The 23,342-nt window shown below is 42.6% G+C and overlaps 1 protein-coding gene across 1 annotated transcript; it reads left to right on the top strand.

Moving 5' to 3' along the window:
• Positions 1–1,532: 1,532 nt before the first annotated feature.
• LOC111872528 (cystathionine gamma-lyase) lies at positions 1,533–18,925 on the top strand. Its single transcript, XM_023866536.2, has 8 exons — positions 1,533–1,636; positions 4,723–4,874; positions 6,587–6,787; positions 10,286–10,504; positions 11,729–11,864; positions 16,430–16,757; positions 17,843–17,981; positions 18,779–18,925. The coding sequence occupies exons 2-8, from the start codon at positions 4,731–4,733 to the stop codon at positions 18,785–18,787; spliced, it is 1,176 nt and encodes a 391-aa protein (XP_023722304.1). The 5' UTR covers positions 1,533–1,636; positions 4,723–4,730; the 3' UTR covers positions 18,788–18,925.
• The last annotated feature ends 4,417 nt before the right edge of the window (positions 18,926–23,342 follow it).

Here is a 23,342-nt window from a genome sequence, read left to right as displayed (position 1 = left end):
TAAGCAGATGCTAGCAATTTCCCCCCTCCCCCCAATCTGCAAGGCAAGGACTTTCAATTAGGAATTTTGACACTAGAATTATTTGCTCTTCCTTCTTAATTGGAGGATACAGATTTTAATAACATTTCAAATCTTTCAAAAATAGTCAATTAGAATCGGAAAAGGGGCGTCTTCCATTCAGAAACTTGAAAAAAATGAACAGAGATTTTTGTGATGGGGGTGAAGACTCTTTGATGAGACTCTGTAATATGTTTATCGAGGCCGGATATACCCTATTGCCGTTTGGGTAAAATCCTAAATCATTTCCATATAAAAATTTATACAATCAGTGCATATTTTTTCTGATCAGAGCTGCAGAAGCCAATTATTTGGAAATATAAACAAACTAAATGTGTAGACACATCTGAGGTCATTAATATAGAAAGCGTAAATTATTAGTTATTATTGTTCCTTTCTTCCCCTCGGCGCTACAGTTCGGGGTAAGCTTTCGCCTCCTGAACAATCTGCCTCCATTTTTCTCTATCCTCCATCCATCCATCCAAGGCTGATTTACTGGTTTCTAAACAATTTAGTTTTTACGGTGTGAGGTTGTTAGCCTCACGCACAACCCCCAGCCTGGAGGACCAAGTTATCTATCTTCGTCTGGCTCCTACCCCTTGACCTGTCCGGCATGGGTGACCCTACCAGTAGCTAGCTACCGCCGGCATAGCTCTCAGGGTCTCAGGAGGTATTTTTCTACATAATGCTAAATGTTGAACCTGAGTAAATGAATGAAACAGTATGGACAAATATCCGTACTCTAACCTGTTGTGAAGAAGTACATGACTCAGCGTGCTTGAGCAACTCTGATCACCGAATCACGATCTGAGACGACTCACTAATCTCCCTCAGCTAAGTCACATCAAACCCAACTGATAAGGAGAAATAGTTCCCAAATATCTGTAGGGTTATTCCATTCAGGAATCCCTGCTGGAGCCCAGCAAACCGCTTTCATTAATTCTTGGTCGTACCTGAGCAGAAGTAATTGAACTTTCCGCCATAAATCAAACTCAGACTTTCTACTAACACAATTCATCATCAAGCCACCACCCATAACCTTGCACCAGTGGGCGGGTTGTTTTCGACATATGAAGAAAAGTTGTGAAGGAAAGTTCTGAACCTTAATGGGCAGTATATTCTGTACAATTTATGAGACTTTTTAAAAGAATCAGATAAAATTTCGTTTTGAACTTCCTGTGACGTTATATACATAATGGACCAATGGAACTCAAATACGCTAAACAACATATTATGCGAATTCCAATCAAATTTCGCCAAATAGTTTCTGAGTAAAACATGCAGCTCGGCGAATGAGCAAGACCGTTACATAAGTCTCGCGCACTGGAAGCAAAGAACGCATGAAGCTCTTTTGACGAATTTGAACTCGTTTATAGTTCCTGACCCTGAATCGGGCTTTCGATGTTTATTATATAATTCTAATATGTGACTTGTATGATTTTTATTATGGCGGTAGACGATTCAAGGTCATTTACAGTAACATCTACAGACTGAGGAACAGATAATGAAGCAGTTATCATCCTGCTGCAAACACAAGCAGTGACACATAAGAACGACTCTGCAACCAGCAATAAGCAAGGTAGGGCTTTTTCTTTTTCTTGGCACTACAGCCCCAGTGGGCCTAGGCCTACCTCCATGAACTCCGTTCACTTCGGTTTTCTAGATCTTACACATACGGTAAAACTCCTTGGGCGGCTGATCAGCTCGTCGCAAGGCCTCTATCTGTAGACAAACACAGAAAAACGCACACAAACATCCATGCCCTGAGTGGGATTCGAACCCACGATCCCGGCTTCCGAGCGAGCGAAGACAGTGCATGCCTTAGACCGCTCGGCTACCGTGACCGGCAAGGTAGGGCTTAGGTCAGAGAAATCTACCTTGTAGGCATATCCAAAGCTTATGCACATTAGAGGATACAGGATCTTATTTAAGATATTTCTCTCTAAAACAGTTAAAAGGAACCTCATTGTATCACATACACAAATCAACCATAAGAGTCCTTCAGCGACATGTGCTTAGCTGTCCGCGGTGGTTTATTTGGGCAGCCTCTGTGGTCTAGTGGTCAGAGTTCCTGGCTACAGATCCAGAGATCCCGGGTTCGATTCCCGCCGTTACCAGTTTTTCTGAGAAGTAATGGGTGTGGAACGGGGTCCACTCAGCCTCTTGATTATAATTGAAAAGCTACTTGAAACTAAATAACGGCTCCGGTCTAGAAAAAAGAAATTAACTATCGTGGGGATTCGTTGCGCTGACCACGCGACACCCTCTACCCGCTAAATTTGGCACTAACTTCGCCGAAAAGCGGCGGTCGCTCGGTCGGTATAGTTCGCTTGCGGACTCAAGCCACGGAGTTTAGTTTAATACTGAGGCAAATGTTTTGACTTCAATGAGAGGAAACAATACACACTCTATGTTGAAGTAACCTATGTATATAAATGTTGTGTTGATGGCTACTTTAATTCCCTGCTAATACGAACACACAACAAGATAGAGAAATTGAAGAAGGAATTTAAGAAATTTGCATAATGAAAAGCTTCATAACTTTACTTCTTCACCAAATTTTATAAGAATAATCAGATCTACGGAAATGACAAGGGAAGAACATTTATTGCGTGGAAGAAATGGGAAATTCCTTTGGAAAAGAATGAAGGGATGAACTACACTGAGAGACTTAGGCGCATAAGGAGAGATCAGATTAACGTTACCCTAAAAAAATAAGATTTTAGAACGAATGGCTTGCTCTTGTGAATACGTATGTGAAAGTTCGCGTTTCATAAAGACGACAACTTCTATAATCAACGTGAGGACTGTGCTTTATGGCCATATTCAGTTAGTCTCTTCAAGAAAAAATGCTCATCTTCTAACTAAATTTTGTCAGAAGAAAGGCATCTTTTGCATATGCTTTTATGCATTTCTGGACACTGACCTTAAAAGTCCTAAACTCCCTTTACACAAGACCTTTGTGTAACACCCCGTAGGCCAAAGCACATATCTAAAACCTATCCTGAGCGATATTAATAATATACATATTAATTTATTTATTTAGCTTGGTCGGTACTGAGACAGGCTACGGACTGGACGATCGAGAGGTCTGAGTTGGAGTCCTGGTAGAATAAAAAATTCTCTCTTCTCCATGTCGTCCACACCGGCTCTGGGGTTCACCTAATCTCCTATCCAATGGTACCGGTTATTTCCCTGCTTGTAAAGTGGCCGGGGAGTGGAAATGACCACTCACCTCGAGCTAGTGCCGAGGTCAAAAAAATGTGGAACCATACATCAACTCCCCCATACATTTCATGGCGTAATGCTTAATTAGTTAAGCACAGGGACAACTTTACCTTCTACGGTTTATTTATCGACACTGCTAGTAGCTTCGAGCATTCGTATGACATCGAATGACGAGATGATTAAAGAATAGTTCCTTAGAAATTATGTGGAAGGAAGCACACGTGGCCTAATTTGAGGTTTTATCCCGGAATTTTCTGGAGAGACTGGGGGAAATTATTGTTATCCCGATTGAACCAACGTTCTCGATAGAAGCACATTAAGATCTGTTTTGGGGGCCGCGCGATAGCTCAAGCGGTTAGTCGCTGGCTTCCCACCTCGGCGGCCCGGGTTCGATCCAGGTTCTGGTCAAGTGGGATTTATGGTTGACAAAGTGGCGCTGGGGCAGGTTTTCTCCGAGTACTTCGGTTTCCTCTGCCAATCTTCATTCCATCAATTGCTCCACAGTCACCCACCCTCACCTATCATCTGGAGCTGGTACAATAGGCCAGAAGTGGCCGCAGTACAATGGACTTAGTTCCACCCCACTAGCATTAAAAAAAGATTTGTTTTAATACTATCTTCATAATTTATCTTGAAATTTCTTTCTACAATATACCTTTTAACGTATTTCAATTTTAGCAGACTCTATAGCCCTAAGTGATGACTTCCCAAAATGTGACCTATGCCACATTCACAATGTTTTCACAATCCGATCTTATTGTCGAGCCTATCGCAATATTTTTTATTTAACAAACATAATAATACCGACAATGTACTCATTACTCTGCATGTAACACACACACAATTCGATAGTCACAAGCTTAGTATTCCAACCCAGCAGCTAAATATAATTTTCTTTGTTGGATTATTAAATGACGTTGCAAAATATACGAAATGAACAACACAAGATTTGTAGGAGTGGAACTGCGTACAGTAGGAAAGCAGAGTTCATGAGTTCTGAATTTCATGTTTTATTTAAGCTTGTCTTTTAACAGTATTGGGTGAACGTCAAATTATGTTCAGGGATAGAAATACTTGAAATTAGTCAGGTCTCTACAGGTCTTTATGAAACAACCGAAATACATGCTCAAGATGGGAGATCCGACCCGACAGCTAAATGGAAGGCGGGAGGTGGGTGGTCTGAAGGGAGCCGTCAGATAGTAAAATATGATCATGAGTCCCGTGGGACTCAAAACCAAGGATCACTGTGCTGGTGAGGGCCAACAGCGATGTACTCGTAGTAGTCAGGAGAGGAACCATTGGCGATCTTTCGTGAACACGCTAATGAACGTTTAGTTTCCATACAAATCGAGGATTTCCTTGACCAGTTAAGAGACTTTTAGCTTGTAAAGAAGACTAATCCGTAAAGTTTTGTAAGACATAGCCTGTTTGTTTCAGCTGAGAAAATGTCTGAAGAGTGGCGGAAGTTGGGGTTCGACACCAAGGCAGTCAAGTTAGGATACAAACCGGAAGTGTCTAACGACTACAGCCTGGTGCCTCCCATTGGTCTGTCCACTACCTTCGAGCAGGACGACCCATCTTCACACAGGGTCAGTTTTCTTACCAATCTCACATGACGGAGGAAAGAATACTGTCTTCAGATTCGTATTAATGTCGTTGTTATTCGGGTCAAAGAGCTATCAGATGAAGGAGGTACTCGTCTAGGGAAATTATTCGTAACACTTCTGTTTACAGGGGAATTATGAAAGGCTTCTTTTAGCCCAATGATGCTACATCAATGCCATGAGCGTAGGCGAGCGGTAAGGAACATCTTCAGGGGGAGATATTCTCCTGCCATACCACAAAGTCCATACAGAACTACGATATATGCATTAAGGGAATTTTTCAATTTATAATCCTCAATTCAGGTATTTAACTAAGCCGGAAAAATGTAGAGGAATATCCGGAAAGTAAAGATACTGATCCAGTAAATATGAAAGGGATATTTTTTTCTTCAGAAGTGGCAGTGCTGTCGTGTGAGACATGAACCGCATGACAGGGCTGAGTTCGACGGCCACAGTCACGGCAACGTTATAATCGCAGTGTGTGTTTAAAATGTCCGTGTCATTTCAAAATCCCACAAAATGTGAGGTTCGTGCAGTAATTCGATTTCTTCACGTGAAAGGAGAAACTGCTGCTGAAATTCATCGCCAACTTGTTTCTGTTTACGGCGAAGATGTCATGAACAGGCAGAACGTGGCAAAACTGTGACCTGAATTTGAAGCGGGAAGAAGTGACGTTAATGATGAAATAAGAAGTGGAAGGCCAGCCATTGTCACTAATGAAATCATTAAAAAAACTGATGAAAACATTCGTGCTGACAGACGTTTAACCATCGATGAACTTCACCAACAATGTCCAGAAGTGTCAAGAATTGTTTTCTGTATCTAAGAGAGCAGACGGAAGGTTTCTACGACGCTGAAATAAAGAAAACAATCCCAGGCTCTCTAAGTGCATTGCGATCCATAGTGACTATGTTGAAAAGTAGTTAGATAGTTAGTTAGTTATTGGAGAGGGTGGGTTTCCCCTTGCACTTAGACCAGTATTGGTCCATTGTGCTTCCCTCTATGATATTCTACCAGTCTCTATACCCTACCGATATTGGTGCGTACCTTCAGTCCCGACCGAGCCAGCGAGTTCGGCCTCTACTGGCTTGGCGGTATCTATAATGCTTCCCCCATCTATCAGAGGCGTTAGAGACTACTGTTGGGCGGGAAATGACCTTGAATTTGGCTCAGTGACCTCCTTTGGAAATATGAGGTTCTTTTACGTGCCGTAAAGCTACGACACGGGACCCACGGCTTAAAGTCCCTCCCGGAGGACTTGTTCCCTAAATTTTTCCGCCTTTAAAAATTCCACGACCTCCGCCGGGTTTGAACCCGCGTACACCGAGTCATGGGGTGGGAACGTTACCTCTAGACTACGGAGGCCGCTATGTTGAAAAGTAAATAAAGGTGTTTGTAAAAGTGCTACAAGTGAATCCCTCCAAAAGAGAAAACAAATGCTTTAGAAATATTTTCTGGACTTTGTATTTTTACTTTCCGGATGACATTCGTTTTGTGTGTGTGTGTGTGTGTATGCAAAATCGTGAAGGAGAACTTTTTAAAAAGCAACCACTTAGGCATCCGGCATTAAGATAAGATGATATTAGAATGAACGTCTGAAGAATTGATTCGTGTTTGTGAATTGGATCCGTCTGGCTTAGGATAAGAATTATTGGCTGATGTGTGTACGCAGTTACTACCACTTTACTGTGTTACAGGGGTTCCTGTACGTGCGCCAAAATAATCCTTCGCGGCAGATACTTGAGAAGGGCTTTGCCTTGCTGGAGGACGCCAAATACGGCCTCTGCTTCTCCTCGGGCACCAGCGCCATCAGCGCCGTTGTGCAGCTGTTGAACACCGGAGAGCACATCGTGTCGTCTGAGATCATTTTCGGGGGTACATACCGCTACTTTGACAGGGTGCGTCTTTTCGTGAAACCTACTAATAAATATATCCCTGTAACTGGCCGTGTCGGCCCATAGGGTTCTGAGACGTCGAGGCTCCCACATTTTCTCTAGACAGTTGGCTCACAGATGGCGGTATCTATGCTTCCCCCATCTATCAGAGGTGTTAGAGACTACTGTTTGGCGGGAAATGTCCTTGACTTTGGCTCAGTGACCTCCTTAGGAGATATGAGGTACTTTTACGTGCCGTAAAGCTACGACACGGGACCCATGGCTTAAAGTCCCTCCCGGAGGACTTGTTCCATGAATTTTTCCGCCCTTAAAAATTCCACGACCTCCGCCGGGTTTGAACCCGCGTACCACGAGCCATGAAGTGGGAACGTTACCGCTAGACTACGGAGGCCGCTTAAGGTCAGCCTTACTTACTTGGAATATGTCATATAAATACAAAATATACGTACAGTCCCAATGGAGTTCTCACACAAGAGAAACCAAGAATACACAGTGACTACACACAAGGCTATTTAAAGACATATAAGTAATTTCTAGACAATAGGCATTCATCAACAGAGTAGAATGAGTGTGTGTATTTAAGTATCGTTTCAGTGCTATTTTAAATCGTGCCTTCTCATTCATAAGACCTTTGAGATCAAGTGGCAGGTTATTAAAAATGTTGATCCCAGCATAATATGCGCTTTTCTGAAAGCATGAGAGGTTGGCAGTTGGTTTATGAAGACAGTGTTTGTGTCTTGTGTTAAAACCGGGTGCATCCGCATTCGTCTAAAAATGTTTTTCGTTATTTCAAAATTAAGTTTATTAATGAATATGTATATTCGCAAAGAAATGTTAAAATCTGTAGTCTCTTAAATAGATCTCTACAGGAATTACGGGCTTTGACACCCATCATGATTCTAACAATTTTCATTTACAATGTAGATATCTTTTTACTGTCAGATGAATTACCCCAGAAAATTATTCCACACTTCATTAAAGATTGAAAGTGCCGCCGCTAAAAATTCATGGTTTACAAATAAGTACAACACAAACTACAGCTCTAAAAATATATATATATTGTTTAAATTGGGAGCTGAGATCCAGTAAAGCATTGCTTCTGCATTCGGGTGCCACATTACAGCCCTCTGTGCAATATGGACAATGCGGACAACACCGGTGGAGAGGCCATCACTGTCTGCTGAGCGCGCGTCAGCTTTCCCTTCCCACTGATGTTCTCAATATTCAGATTGGGCTCAATACGATATCGGTTTAAAATCTTTCGATTCTGAGTCTGTTTTCAGACAGCCAGAAACTGGCTTAGGAAAGCCGAGGAATATTTGATGTGTTCAGTTTTCATTTATCATGGTTGGAAGCCCAGTTTTGCGCAGTCCAAACAGCAACGCCGGGTAAGGTTAGAAATTTGAAATTACTTCGGCAGGCAAACATTTTCCGGCCCGTGTCTCCTTGCCTGCATTGTGTAGTTAATATGCAGCACTAATAAACGCATGCCGGTCACGGTATCCGAGCGGTCTAAGGCATGTACTGTCTTCGTTCGCTTGGAAACCGGGATCATGGGTTCGAATCCCACTCAGGGCATGGATGTTTAGTTTGTGTGCGTGCGATTTTCTGTGTTTGTGTACAGGTAGAGGCCTTGCGACGAGCTAATCACCCGCCCAAGGAGTCCTACCGAATGTGTAAGATCTAGAAAAACCGAAGTGAACGGAGTTCATGGAGGTATGTCTAGGCCAGCTGGGGCTGTAGTGCCAAGGGAAAAAAAAAATAAACGCATAGAATTTATGTGGTACTCTTAGTAACTGCTAGGGGACGTTGTGTGCCAGCTATTATTCATTTATTACCTCGCATCTGCCCCTCTTCTCCCCGTAGAATCCAAGAAGTGCTTCTTGTATATCTTACTGATTACAATTCAAGCATTAGGTAGTAAAGCTAACCTTGTGAGAAGAGTGCAGTTGCATATGCGATTAATGGATAATATTAGTGCAGTGCAACAGTTTTGGCATAGTAAGACACCTGAAGATGGCCATTTAGGGCCCAAACTTGTATCGAAAGTGAAAATGAAAGAAAGAAGATACAATTTGTTGCATTGTTGACGGACTGTTTAGTAAATAAGTCGGTTTAGATATAGTAATGCAACAGGATGCTTAAATACAGGATTAACCTTGTGAGATTTTCTATTATTTCCTAAAGTATTACGAAAAGCTGCATAATATTCCCATTACCCTTCGAGGGATTACAAAACCATTAACTCGAACCTCTTGGTTTTAACCTCACTTTGTACACTGTTTAAGTTTTCTCCTGGACTCGACAAAGCAGCGGAATGTCCTGTCTTTTATGTTTATGATCCTGCACCAAGCGGAAGGTAAAAAAAAAAACAAATTTTGGGTTTATAACTGTTAAAAGTGACTCGCCCTTAGGCTTCCCCAACCAAACTTTTCATTTCATAATGTCATACTCAAGATTTCGTGTTTGTAACCACAAGTTGTCAAAAACATCTTCAACTGAATTGCAAATTCGAAAAGAACTGTTTCCGAAGCGAAGCCAAACTGCAGCTCAAATGACTGCTAAATGGAAAAGTTTTGCCCAGGGATGAAGTATTTGCTTCCGAAAGTAGTAGGCTGTTACTGAAACTCCGTCCAGTCACTGCACAGTACAAGAAGCTCCCAGGGAAATTGCCGTAAACCTAATTAAGGTTTTACTATAGGATTATAACACACAGAGATATTGAGTTTTCGGACTTTATCCATCGTCCTGGTTTTTTAAGATAACTAAGAAAAACACTTTCTTAGTTATCTTAAAAAACCAGGACGATGGATAAAGTCCGAAAACCCAATAATTAAGGTTATGTGGCAACCCGCACGACATGTCGAACTCAGCTGTCATCTATATGATTAAAAATCCTACTTATTTACTTATTTGTTTACACGTTCATGCAATTGCACATAATTAACAAATCACTGGAATAGATCACACCCATATGAAATACTATATACTACATATTCTAATGAATGAATAATGAATTTTATCGGCAGTGATATATGTCGACGAGCGAAAGAAAAAAATAAACAAGAACCGATTTCGGAAGTCACTCCGAATTCCAATGTGTACGAAAGCGACTAAAACAATAAGCAGTACAAGGACAAATAAGGTCTAAAAGTTTGTGACAAGTGCAGCTATTCAAGTGCTCAAGCCCCGCCTCACGAACGCATTAAAATAAAGGAAGACAGCGGGCAGGTTCGTTCTCCGACTGCTTTCATTCTACGAAGAGAACCCTCGATACATGTCGGATACGGTCTGGGCGCATTGGTGCTGAGTGCCGGAAACCGAACCATCGCCATGCAGCCAGCCATTTTGGTGATTGGTCCATCCCCATTATTCGTACAAGCAATAAGCAGTAATACTGGCTGGTGCTACACTTTTCATCAGGCCTTGCAAGCAGATGTTATGACACTACCATTCAATCACTATACGCTAGTTCTCTGTACTAACTCGTGATGCTTACAGATAGCCGGAAGAGTGGGCATCAGCACCACATACGTAGATGCCACGGATCCGAAGAACGTGGAACGTGCGTTGCAGGACAACACGCGCCTCGTGTTCCTGGAAACTCCATCCAACCCTCTGTTGAGTCTGTGCGACATTGCCAAGATTGCAGAAATCGTGCACAGGAGGAAAGACATTTTGTTTGCTGTGGACAATACATTCCTCACTCCCTACTTTCAGGTAACTTGAATGTGGAGACAGGTACTCCTTCACCCTGTGGGTATGGCGTGGGAATAACATTTTCATCGCCTATATTATTAGAGATAATTGAGGAGCTATTTCAAGGAAATAGCGGCTCCGGTCTAGTAAACCGAGATTAACGGCCGTGGGAATCCATTGCGCTGACCACGCAATGAACTCTATCCGCTAAATTTGGCACTAACTTCGCCGACAAGCGGCGGTCGCTCGGTCAGTATAGTTCGCTTGCGGACTACAGGCCACGGATTTTGTTTGTGTTCTATATTATTAGGTACATTTTACTGTCATTCTTATTGGATTTGTGGCTAGAAGAGTAGTTCTTAATCTTCTAATTTGGTGATCCCCTTTCTTATTTTTTGTCTTTAAAGCTAATGTTATTTACGACTATCCTCGTCCTTCTTTCGTCAGAATAAATTACAGTCTCAATTAACGATTACCTTGAACTGCCTTATATTTACCTTCATGAAAAACACTTAGGTGCAATTTTAGAATTTCAGAGCTAAAACCTTGATCACCCGTATTATAACAAACATGACCTTGACTTAGGTGTTGAGCTGGAGGGACTTTAAGCCGTGGGTCCCGTGTCGTAGATTTACGGCACGTAAAAGAACCTCATGTCTCTAGGAGACCTCTGAGCAAAATTAGGCAACATTTCCCGCCCAAGTAGTTTCCAATTCCTCCGGTAGATGGGGGAAGTATTAGGTACCACAGCCAGAGGAAGGGGGGACCTCTCTGACAGAAAGGGACTAACTATTAGATACCACTGCCAGAGGAGGTTGGAACCTTGCTGGCAGACAGGGGCTGGTAGTAAGCACCAGTACCGGTAGGATATGGAGACAGTAGAAATTAAAGGGGAACGCACAATGGACCACTAATCGGTCTAAGTGCATGGGAAAACCCACCCCCTCAATACGGTATACGGAAATAGGTGTTGAGCTGTACAAAATAATACTATAGATTTCTCTTTGGAGTCTGCTTTGATCTCTCCGTCGGGTAATACGACTCCCATTTATAACGACGTACTATCTCCGGTCCCTTGGATGACGTGGTAACTGAGTTTTATTGCACTTTTTGCTGGCGGCTTTGTGGCCAGGACGACTTTATGTTCAGTAACCGTGACAATGTTTAAATAACCTACAAACCATAATATTACATAAGACAGACCGTCGCTTAGGAAAATGGTTCTATACGTTTCATCGTTTATAGAGGCCGCTTGAACTGGGCGCTGACATCTCGGTGTACTCGGTGACCAAGTATCTGAACGGACACACAGATGTCTGCATGGGCGCCATGTGCTTCAACGACGACTCACTCTACCCTCGACTGCGATATCTGCAGAACAGTAAGTTTTTTTTTTAATAATTTATTAGCAATCTGAATTTACATTCTATGAGCTAATTTGCTGTCATGTACAATAATTATTCTATTGTACTAAGTTGGCTTGAAGAGCTGTAATCCATCGATTACACCTCAGTTTTCCTGGAGATCGTTTGGCCAAGTTCGTCTTAGTCTTCTGTATTGTGTAGGTTGAAGGAGAGCTTCTATTGCGTTGTTGGGGTGAGATTCCAGTTTCTGATAATGTTTTTGGATTCTGTCTGTGATTACGGTTCTTACATATGGGATCTTGAGGTCGGTGTGAAGAGTTTGGTTTGACACGTACCAAGGTGCGTCAACTATGGCTCTAAGTATTTTGGATTGACTTCGCTGGATGTTTGATATGTTGGATTTGCTGGCGCATCCCCAGAGCTCAATGCCGTATGTCCATATGGGTTTAATTATTGTTTTGTAGATCAGTAGTTTATTATCTATTGTTAGGTGAGATTTCCGACCTATTAGCCAATTTATTTCCTTGAACTTAATTTCGATTTGTTTTCTCTTCTTCGCTATATGGTGTTTCCAGTTTAATGTTGAGTCCAGGTGTAGTCCTAAGTATTTTACTACATCCTGCTGTTGAATGTTAACATGATTTAGGTGTACTGAGGGGCAGTTTCCTTTCCTGAGAGTAAAAGTCACATGCGCCGATTTGCTTTCATTCACTTTGATTTTCCATCGGTGTAGCCATTTCTCCATTAGATTCAGATGTTCTTGTAAATTAGATGAAGCAATTACCGGGTCTTCTGACGTAGCGAAAATTGCTGTGTCGTCTGCGAACGTACCTATTTTTGTTAATTCGGTGGTCGGTATATCTGAGGTGTATAGCACGTAGAGGAGTGGACCCAAGATACTGCCCTGAGGAACTCCTGATTGTATGTTTCTTCGGTTGGATACTTCAGCGTTGATTTTTATTTCGAATTCTCTGTCTGTTAGGTACGACTGCAGTATTGCGAAATATTTGGCCGGTAGAATTCTTCTGATTTTATAAAGCAGGCCTGGATGCCAAACTTTGTCAAATGCCTGGCTTACGTCGAGGAAGGCAGCAGTGCAGTATTGTTTGTTTTCCATAGCTTGGTTGATTATATTAGCTATTCGGTGGCATTGTTGTACTGTGGAGTGTGCCTGTCGAAAGCCAAATTGGTGATTAGGGATCCAGTCATTTGGATTGGCGTCGTGATTAATTCTATTGAGGATAAGCTTTTCAAGAAGTTTCGATATTATGGGTAACAAGCTAATTGGACGGTAGCTTGTTACGTCAGTGTGATTTTTCCCAGGCTTTGGAATCATTATTATTTGTGCGATTTTTAATGGTTTGGGCCAGTAGCCATTCCTTAAGATGGAGTTGAATATGTACATGAGTTTGAGTATTCCCTTTTTTGGAAGTTCCTTTAGTAGTGTGGCTGTGATGAGATCAACTCCTGGCGTCTTTTTTGTATTTAGCCTGTGAATTTCTTCCCTTATTTCTTTCGGGTTGAGACGTTTTGGGTGTTCTTGGTCCTGGATGGGTGAGTTGAGAATCTGGTCAACGTTTACGTCTCTGTTATTATTTAGTGGTGTGAAAACTTCAGTTAGATGTTCTGCAAACAGTTCGGCTTTTTCTTGGTCATTTTTTGCCCAGGGTCCAGGAGGGTTTGTGTTTTTTCTCAGTGGAGGTGTGGATGTTGTTGGTTTATTTCTGCTTTTTATCGGTTACCATATGGAGTTGTCATATCTGGAGAGGTTTGAAACATATTGTGTAAATGAATTTATCTTGTTTCTCTTAGTTTTGATTTTAGCTCGTTACTTAGTTGGTTGTATCTTATTTTGCTATTTGGGGTGTGAGTTCTCTGCCAGATTGATCGTGCTCTTCTCTTTTGTGCTATTAGCTTTTTTATTTCGCAGGAGATGTGATGGGACTCGTAGAACAGTAAGTAAGAGTAGATTCTAAAGGGTTCTGCCGTTGATGGATGACACAGAATTACTGGGTTTTCGGACATTTTTCATCGTCTGGAATTCTAGGTAATAGAGGACACGACGTTTCGGAGACTGGATCTGTTTCCGTCTTCAAGTGAGGAAGGAAGACACCTACTGAGTTGGGCCCCTTAGAATCAATCACTGATTGAGATTAGCCCTTTCTAAGGGGCCCAACTGAGAAGGTGTCTTCCTTTCTCACCTGAAGACGGAAAGAGATCCAGTTTCCGAAACGTCATGTCCTTTATTACCTAGAGTGTCCTCTATTACTTAGAATTCCGGACGATGGAAAAAGTCCAAAAACCAAGTAATTTTGTGAGTATGTATTGTATGTATGTATTATGAGAGGGGGTGGGTTTCCCCATGACTGAGACCAGTTATTGGTCCATTGTGCGTCCCCCTTTAATTTCTACTGTCACCATACCCTACCGGTAATGGCGCGTGCCATCAGCCCCCCGTAGAGCCAACGAGGTCGGCCCCCGGTACCTTGATGCTTCCCCCATCCACCAGAGGCATTGGAGACTACTTCGGCTGGAAAGGGCCTGTAATTTAGCTCAGAGGTCTCCTAGAGACATGAGGTTCTTTTACGTGCCGTAAATCTACGACACTGAACACACGGCTTAAAATCCCTCCCGGAGGACTTGTTCCCTGAATTTTTCCGCCCTTAAAAATTCCACGACCTCTGCCGGGTTTGAACCCGCGTACCTTGAGTCATGAGGTGGGAACGTTACCCCTAGACTACGAAGGCCGCTGCAATTTTGTGAGTAAGTAAGAGACTTAAGAAATATGTATAGATTGAGCGGTCTGAACTTGTTGACGCTACACGCTAGCCTGAAAACATCAGTCCACTTACCTGCACTCTAGCGTAACAAAATGAGTTTTCACGCCTTCAGTATCAATACCACGCTCTTTGCCACCACCACTGCTATTAGTGTCGCCACGTTAATTACGAAGTTATCTATAACGTCCTCCATAAATGCATCTATGTGTGCGAGACAGTATGGTGGAATAACACTGTGCTCATGCGCATAGTCACTTTCCCGTTCCGTCCATATTCACCCATCGCCTACTTGTGTGAAGGAGGGCATAATACGTGTTGTAGATAGCATCTGGTATTGAGGGTGCGTTACTGTCGTGTGGTAATCCTTTTTTGTATTCTAGCGGATTCGGTTCAGCGATCTTAAAATCACAACAACAAGAGATAAAAAACGAGTACTATCTTCTGGGATAGAACGGCGTGCAGTCAGTTGAGAGGCAACCGACGTTTCGGGAACATATCGCCTCCATTTACAGGGTCGAAGAATAAGTAGCGTGAAAGTAGATGGCCATCAGAACTCTGTTTGCCACCTGATTTCACGCTAGCATGTTCCTCCGAAACGTCGGTTGACTTTCAACGGACTATAGAGTCATATATCCCACAAGACAGTATTGTTCATAACCACAGCTGTGAGAACCCGAAATCCTACAAGAAGAAAATTAACTGAACCCTGTTCTCTAACTCCTGTTCGTTTAATTGAATTTTGCAGCTCCGTGGCACCAAATACTGCGATGATGAAATTTACAGTTCATAGTCATTGAGTGCAACTCCAATACCGTCCATCTTTTTTAAATACGGTCCGTGTTCCTTCTTTGCTTGCACCTCTATTTAAGGACGATTTATAACCTACACAGCCGCTCTATCTCCGGGGAAGGGCTAACAGTATCCATTGGATAGGAGACCGAGTGGGTCCCAGAGCTGGTCTTGGGCGACGTGGAGAAGAGAAAATTCTTGACCCTACCGGGACTCGAACTCCGACCACTCATTCGCTATACCGCCTGCGCTATCCTGTCTCTCTCTCTCTCTCTCTCTCTCTCTCTCTCTATATATATATATATATATATATATATAGTCGAATGCGAGGCCGAATGTGAAAGATGGGGTTTACTTTATTGCATGCAGTTTCCTAGAAGGATTGAAGAAACCAACAAAAAACCGAGGTAACAGTGCCAACATCCGGCCCAGAAATAGAATCCAAGACACCCTGATTACGAAGCATGCGTAGCCAGTAACCACGACGGTTGCTGGTCGTCGTCGTCACCCGCTTCAGTTTAATAATATTATTATATGGATGTTTGTGAGGATGTCCCATGCCTTTTCGTGTTCGAATCCTGGTATAAGACTCTATTGTATGTAAGTCGGATTTGATGTTGCCGCAGCGGTGACTGTGAGTCACTGACCTTCTGAGTCGTAACGCAGTGTATTTCCGTAGACGCCAACCGACATTTCGGAGGAGCGTATCATCTCCATCTTCAAGGTAAGCCATAAGCAAGCAGCATGCTTGGCTTACTGTTTGACCCTGATGATGAAGGCGCTATACTCATCCGAAAAGTTGGTACACTTTTGCCGGACTACACGAATTTAACAACCCAGAAGATCGTACGCTTCAGGACAGTGATGTCCTCCACGCCAGCGCAACCACACCCATACCTATTCTGGCAAATACTCTTTACCAGGAACAGTGGTCTTTCCTCTGGAGCCTCAAACTGACCACATACTTTAACAGCCCATAGAATCTTAATAGCGTAACGCTCCACCCGTCTTAGATGCCGGTATTGGCTCCTCGCCGTTCGACTGCTACCTGGTTCATCGTAGCCTCAAGACGCTGCCAGTCCGCCTCAGACGCCACATGAAGAGTGGCCTCAAGGTGGCGCAGTTCCTGGAGTCCCACCCTTTGGTTACGAAGGTTCTGTGTCCGTGGCTCCCGAGCCATCCTCAGCACGAACTCGCTAAGCGCCAGACCTCAGGATATACGAGCATGATTTCCTTCTACGTCAAGGGCGGCCTACAGGAAACCAGCGCGCTGCTTAAGAAGTTCCGCGTTATCAACATGGCCGGTAGTCTTGGCGGTGTCGAGAGCCTGGCGGAGATTCCGTAAGTGTTACACACTTCGTATTATTTAGTCGTTCCCAAAGGTGGATCTTGAGAAACTCTTTCCCATCTTCATATGGTTTGCACGAACTATCCAGCAGACACACAATAAGTTTCATTCTCTGTTGAACCATATGGTCTAGCTCTCAAGTGTCGCATGTTAAAGCCCTTCTCTGAAGTAAGTTTACAGGACTTTAATCTTAATGTTCCTTGCTTCCCATTTAATATTTTCCCCCTCGAAGGATGCTGATTTAGGGCGAGGGCACAAAAAAAAAAAAACTGGCAGCCTCAACGCAAACGCAATTTCCGAGAATTTTATCAGCCTGAGTTGAACATATGTTACGGCAAAGCAGTTTCCTCAATTTGCGCTGCTCCATTCAGTAACATGTGTTCAACTCAGTCTGATAATATTATTATATTATATTAATATTATCCCCCTCGAAGGATGCTGATTTAGGGCGAGGGCACACCTAAAAAAACTGGCAACGGCAACGCAGTAGATGTGTGCTAAGAAGGTTGTTTGACTAGATTCTAAAGGGTTCTGACGATGGTGGATAACACAGAGAATTACTGTGTTTTTGGACGTTTTCCATCGTCCGGAATTCTAGGAGATAGAAAAGACGACGTTTCGGATTAACTCTTTCTAAGGGGCCAAACTGAGTATGTGTCTTCCTTCCTCACCTGAAGACGGAAACAAATCCAGTTTCCGAAACGTCGTGTTTTATATTTCCTAGAATTCCGGACGATGGGAAAAGTCCAAAAACCCATTAACTCTGAAGGTTGTTTGAATGTAGCACACAGAGATATGAAGTAATACAAAGCACGACATAAACCTTCTCTGTCTGAATGCTGCCCTTACCGTGATGTGGTGCATCAGAACGAAGAAGCAACGCCCTTGCAATAGAGTCGTGACAATGCAACTATTAGTGCTACGTGTGGTCTCCGGGGAATCCCACTGCCATTGCTTTGTCTTCTGTAGTTAAGCAGTACGACGTCCTTCTCCCAGATGTAAAGTTATTTTGTTTCCAGCGTCACATCTGTGTAATCTAGGCTCACCACGTCGTGGCATTCACTGTGGACCGTTTCAGGTCGGTGCTGAGTCACGCCACCTATCCGGCTGAGGAGAGGGTGCGGATGGGAATCACAGACAACCTTGTGAGGCTTTCCGTGGGGCTGGAAGATCCTGACGATATCATCGCTGACCTGGACCTGAGCTTACGCTCAGCCGTGAGTCTGCTCTACGGGGAGCGTAGAATATATTCCATAACTGCCTGTTTTTGTACTGTTGCGCTTCGAGCGAAAGCGAGACCTATCACACTGAAAATATTTATGTTATTATTTGATAACGCTACGTCATGAAGTTTCTTGTTGCTGAGTGAGTATCCGGTTCTAAAATTCACTAGCAGCTGCCTGCAACGATTAAGGGGAAAATTTTCGTCATCATCCACGGCGATCCACGTTGCGTGAACATTTCGGCTATTTTGAGAATGCTAGAAATCCTTTCTCACATTTTTCAGGTGAGGTGAGTTACACATTAATCTCATAGATGAAGACGTTTGCAGCATTTAGATCTGTAACAATTAAAGCTCTTTGGTGTTTAAACATCCTTCATATAGTCCACTTACATCCCTACGGTTACAGTCTCCCTCGGGACACCGGGAAACCAAAATTCGAAGATTGACTATAAGTGGAACCTTATGTCCGTCACTTGCTGCAGAAGGTTCGAGAATTTTGTTTACAGCTCGGTTCTATGGAGCTGATACAGCGATTGGAAATGTGCAGAATTCGATAGTGATTTCTAATGAGACAGGGTTGTTAGATCTCGTAGAACGTATAATGCGAAATGAAGTTCTGGGATCTATTGCACGCTCCTCGTAATCACCACACGTACGTGTATGTGCTGTTTGTGGCCCACGCATCACTGGTGCTAGTCGGGCCATGTGTAGTGTCCATAAGTTAATCTGAAAATATTTATTTATCTTTGTGTCCAGGTGCTAATTCGAATATTTTCTTTTTATTTCTAGTTGGAGTGAAGACTTCTGTGACATGTGGAAAAACATCAACTACTTTACCATTAACACTGAGCAGTGTAACTTGCATTAAATAGTTGTCTCGATTTTAGTGACTATAGACAGCGTTGGGATTGGTAATTAGATTTATTGAAATTTACAGATCCGTGACTCTAAGTAATTATAACCCTTTCACTAATTCACACACTTCACAGCTCACTAGAGCACACACTCAAGTCTTCTCAGCCTGCTGTGTCTTCACCAGCTGTTGCTCAGTAGCGGTTTCAAACGGCAGACGTTCCCCTTCCTCTGGGTTCCAGAACTGTTCCCGGCCTCAGCTACCAGTTTCTCACAGCAACAAATCACAACAACTGAACCCCAATTGAGGAATGAGTGAGTCAGTCAATGGAGTGGAGGCAGTTGCTGGTGAGTGACGTTTATAACAGACCAGTATGGACGGCGTAGAAAACACCGTTCCGCTGCTATAGTGTGATTATTGCTTAGAGGGTGGCATACTTATTCCATTGCTGATTTCGCATTCATCCGCACGGACCGCACATAAGACACCATTCATCGTTTGCTGTTTACGGGCCATTACTTAACAACGGCTGTTGTATAGTTGCTTATATTTCGGCCGTTGCCTAGCAACGGGCCTACATGCCACAATATCTTAAACACTGACTCACTCGGGGATGCTGGATCTTTTTAATCTGAGGTTTCTAACAAATGGTGTAGCCATTTCCCTAAAGGCGCGGTATTATTTGCGTCTTCCTCCGTTGTCACAAAATTGTGATGATCTGCTTTGTTGCGTGTGCATGAACTTGAAGCAAATGAATCAAATATGGAGAAAATACAGAAATTTTTATGTTTCTAGAATTTTTTATCTAATGAGGTAATCAGACATACCTTACATTAGAAATTAGGACGTTTTCCACGCTGATTCATGCCAACTAAACATTTGATGGAGAAAGATCAGTGTCATTTGCTTCCTTCCTTCGCCCTTTTGCCATAAAATACTTCATGAACATGCGCAGACATCCGTAACGGATTGCTGGTCATAAAGTGCCGTTATTATCATTCGCTTATCGAAACAAGTTTGAACTTTCAATCCGAACACTAAAACTATGCATTGGTCTAACTGCCTCCATGCAGAAGAAATGTCACGCCAAAAAAAGACAACAAATGGAAACAAAATATCCCATGGAGGCAGCGCTATTTTAAGATAAATTTTGCAAAACATATACAGCCTATTTTTATTGCTCTCCTAAAGCTCCTCTCTGCACCCATCCAGGTAAACTGAAATTCACAGCATTGCCAAATTTTAAAATTGATAAGGCAAATGGTTTCTGGAAGGCGATATGACAGGCTTTAATGAGATAAAATTTAACAGATAATTAAGATATTTTTCTAACAACTTCTATAAATAAATGAATCTAACTGCAGCTTACGTTGACATTTCTACGATCGTTTTCAAACATATGTCAAAGCATGTTATCTTTGTAAGATTTGAGGTTTTCACGGCGGTGACTACGAAGAAAGCAGTCTTCTGGGATGTGGCACCGTGTAGATGTGGTGTTAACCGACGTTCCTCCGTCGTTTCGGAGGAACGTCGGTTAACACCACATCTACACGGTGCCACATCCCAGAAGACTGCTTTCTTCATATTATGTTTGGTTTGCTCTCTCGATCGCGCGTTCACGCGTCAGCACAAAATATGTCAGCTCTCGGTTAATGGACTTCGATTAATTTCATATCATAGAAAAATTAACGTTTGTCTGAGGCAGTTATCGAAGAAATGAAAGAAAGCTCCATGAGATACCTGAACACAATTTCTACGTACACCAACAGGAATATGCGTTTCAGTTCCTGAAACCTGCATTGTTGAATTCAGCGGAACAGACCTTAAAGGCTCCCACACACAGACGCGATACTCAGCTCGGTACGGTACGGGACGATATCTAATTACATTGCGGTAAATGGAGGCCCGCGCACTGGCGCGGTACTCCGAGGAACGCGATATTATCGCAGTCGGTATATCGCCTCGGTATTTCGGTCTACCGAGCGCACTCATTAAGAATGTCCACAGTTACTGTATACTTAACCCTATAAAATATACACAGATTTTTCTACTTGCTGTCTCTGTTCATTGTAACAGCTAATTCCTTCCACTTTCTATCCTTAGCACGTGAATCCTTGTACATCGGATGATGAGTATCGTACAATAAAGCATTTTCTTTGACGAACTCTATTATTTATTCCATTTGGCTACCCATGTCGTTTCACGTACGTATAGATACTGATTGAGTGTGAGTCATGGCCAACTGGTTATCGGGTGTCAAAGATTCCCGAGGTTCCCGAGTGTCGCGGCGGTGTGCGCGGCCCACTCGGTAAACAACCGCTTTCGTCCCGAGTGCTATATCGTCCCGAATCGTATCGCGTCTGTGTGTGGGAGCCTTAAGAGCATTTGATAACTGATAATTATTGTGGAAGTTATATCTTCTGGGATATAACGCCGTGTAGCATGTTGACAATCAACCGACGATTCGGAGGAAAACGTCGCCTCCATCTTCAGTGTCGAAGAATAAGACGATCAGGAAACCAGCATGAAGCGGTTAGCAAGCTTTGTTTATTTTCCTCCGAAGCGTTGGTTGACTTTCCACGGCCTGAATAACCCACAAGACAGAACTCTTCATAACCGCTGTGAGAGCCTCCGGCCCTATCTACTCGTAGTTATTTATTTGATGATAAATTTCAAGATCATAGCGACAAAAGGCCGTCACTGAGCCCTATCATGAGGCAGACCATTTCAGCCCACAACTCTGCGCCCTATGTCACCCATTTTATTGTGAAAATTTTATTATCCATCCTTAGGTGTGATCTAGTCGTCAGAGTTCCTGGCTACAGATTCAGAGGTCCCGGGTTTGATTCTCGGCACTGTCAGATTCTCTGAGAAGTAGTGGGTCAGGAACGGGGTCCACTCAGCCTCGTGATGATAACTGAGGAGCTATTTCAAGGAAACAGCTGCTCCGGTGTAGAAAACCGAGATTAACGGCCGTAGGGATCCGTTGCCCTGACCAAGTGACATTCTCTATCTGCAAGAGTTGACACTAACTTCGCGGACAAGTGGCAGTCGCTCGGTCGCTATAGTTCGCTTGCGGGCTACAGTCCAGGGAGTTTTTTTTGTTTGTTTGTTTGTTTGTTTGTTTGAGGTCTTCTGCGTTTTCTCTTCACTTCAGGATCTGCAACGAAAGGCTTGAATGAATTTCTCATCTCCTCCCATGTGTCGTTTACGACCGGCTGATCTCAATTTTCATGTAATCAGTAATTCCAGTTGGTATCACTGAAACTCTGAACAGACTGATAAGATTAGTGGGAGGTACCGTGTGCAAAAATCGATAAAAGAAGGAAAGTTGATGACCCTCTTGACACGAATAGATCAATGTCCAAAGTAAATAAGAACATGACGATATCGCAAAATACACGGTAAGTTCTCACGTCGTGCATATGAACTCGTATCCCGAGATGTACCCGTACACGTGTATGTGAAGCTACATTAAGCGGATCCATTTTTACCATAACAAACGTAACAAATAAGTAGGCCGTATTCTTCAGCCTTTCTTCAGTTATATAAACAGGATGATGGATGATGTCCAGAAACGCAATAATTGCAATATTTGGAGATCATTTCTTGACGATCAGAAGAACGATAAAATAAAAGGCATACCTTGCATCACCGTTACGTACCTTCGCACCACAATTCGTGAACCTCACGGAAAGGGGCTTCCCCGTGGGAAGCATGCAGTCAGTCAGGAGAACGGTTAGAAGGAACCATAGGACACTTCATGAAGGCTGTCAGTTGGATGGTGATTATAGGGGACTAAAGAGTCACGCACATGTTCATTGTGTTCCTCTATAAAATAAGCTTAATGAAATGATCATATATTTATTATTGAAATATATATATAATAGTAAATAAATATATTTACAATTAATGCTTTCATAAGTTACTACATCCTTATATGTATTACACGTGTAATGTATTCGTAATTTGCATATTATGGAATGTGGGGATGATATGTATATAGCTGTACCACATTATCCTTCTGTTCGGCTGAAATATGAAACATATTTTTGATCCTTTAATATTTACGTCTTAGCTCTTGGAAGCTTCACTGATTTTGTCCATGTACGTACGAGTATGTAATAATGTCGAAATGATTTTCATGAACTTTGGCAGAGCAAATTCTTGCTACAAGATATAGATTATATGAAATCATACAAAATCCCAATACTGAGTGTCGTACTGAAAGTCATGAGCAACAGTTTTTTTAAAGTAACATGCTTTATTATTGACAAACCAAATATACCACATCAATCTACAGACCTTTCTTTATTTTTCCACATAATCGCCACTTCTCTGTACGCATTTCTACCTCTGGGAGTTTGAAAATTCTCCTTCTGTAAAATTCCGTTCCAGCCATCCGAAGACACTGACGCACTGCTTTCTGAACTGCCTCCCTTGTCTCAAAACGTTGTCCACAAAACTGATCCTTCACAAATCTGAAAATATGGTAGTCGG

The sequence above is a fragment of the Cryptotermes secundus genome, unplaced genomic scaffold (assembly GCF_002891405.2).
Source record: "Cryptotermes secundus unplaced genomic scaffold, Csec_1.0 scaffold537, whole genome shotgun sequence".
Lineage (NCBI taxonomy): Eukaryota > Metazoa > Arthropoda > Insecta > Blattodea > Kalotermitidae > Cryptotermes > Cryptotermes secundus.
This window is presented reverse-complemented; position numbering and strand designations above follow the sequence as displayed.

Excerpts from the sequence above, each read along its gene's own strand:
- LOC111872528 (XM_023866536.2), top strand. The coding sequence starts at position 4,731 with ATGTCTGAAGAGTGGCGGAAGTTGGGGTTCGACACCAAGGCAGTCAAG. Across the intron at positions 4,875-6,586 it reads ACGACCCATCTTCACACAGG|GGGTTCCTGTACGTGCGCCA; the intron begins GTCAGTTTTCTT and ends ACTGTGTTACAG. Across the intron at positions 10,505-11,728 it reads TCCTCACTCCCTACTTTCAG|AGGCCGCTTGAACTGGGCGC; the intron begins GTAACTTGAATG and ends CATCGTTTATAG.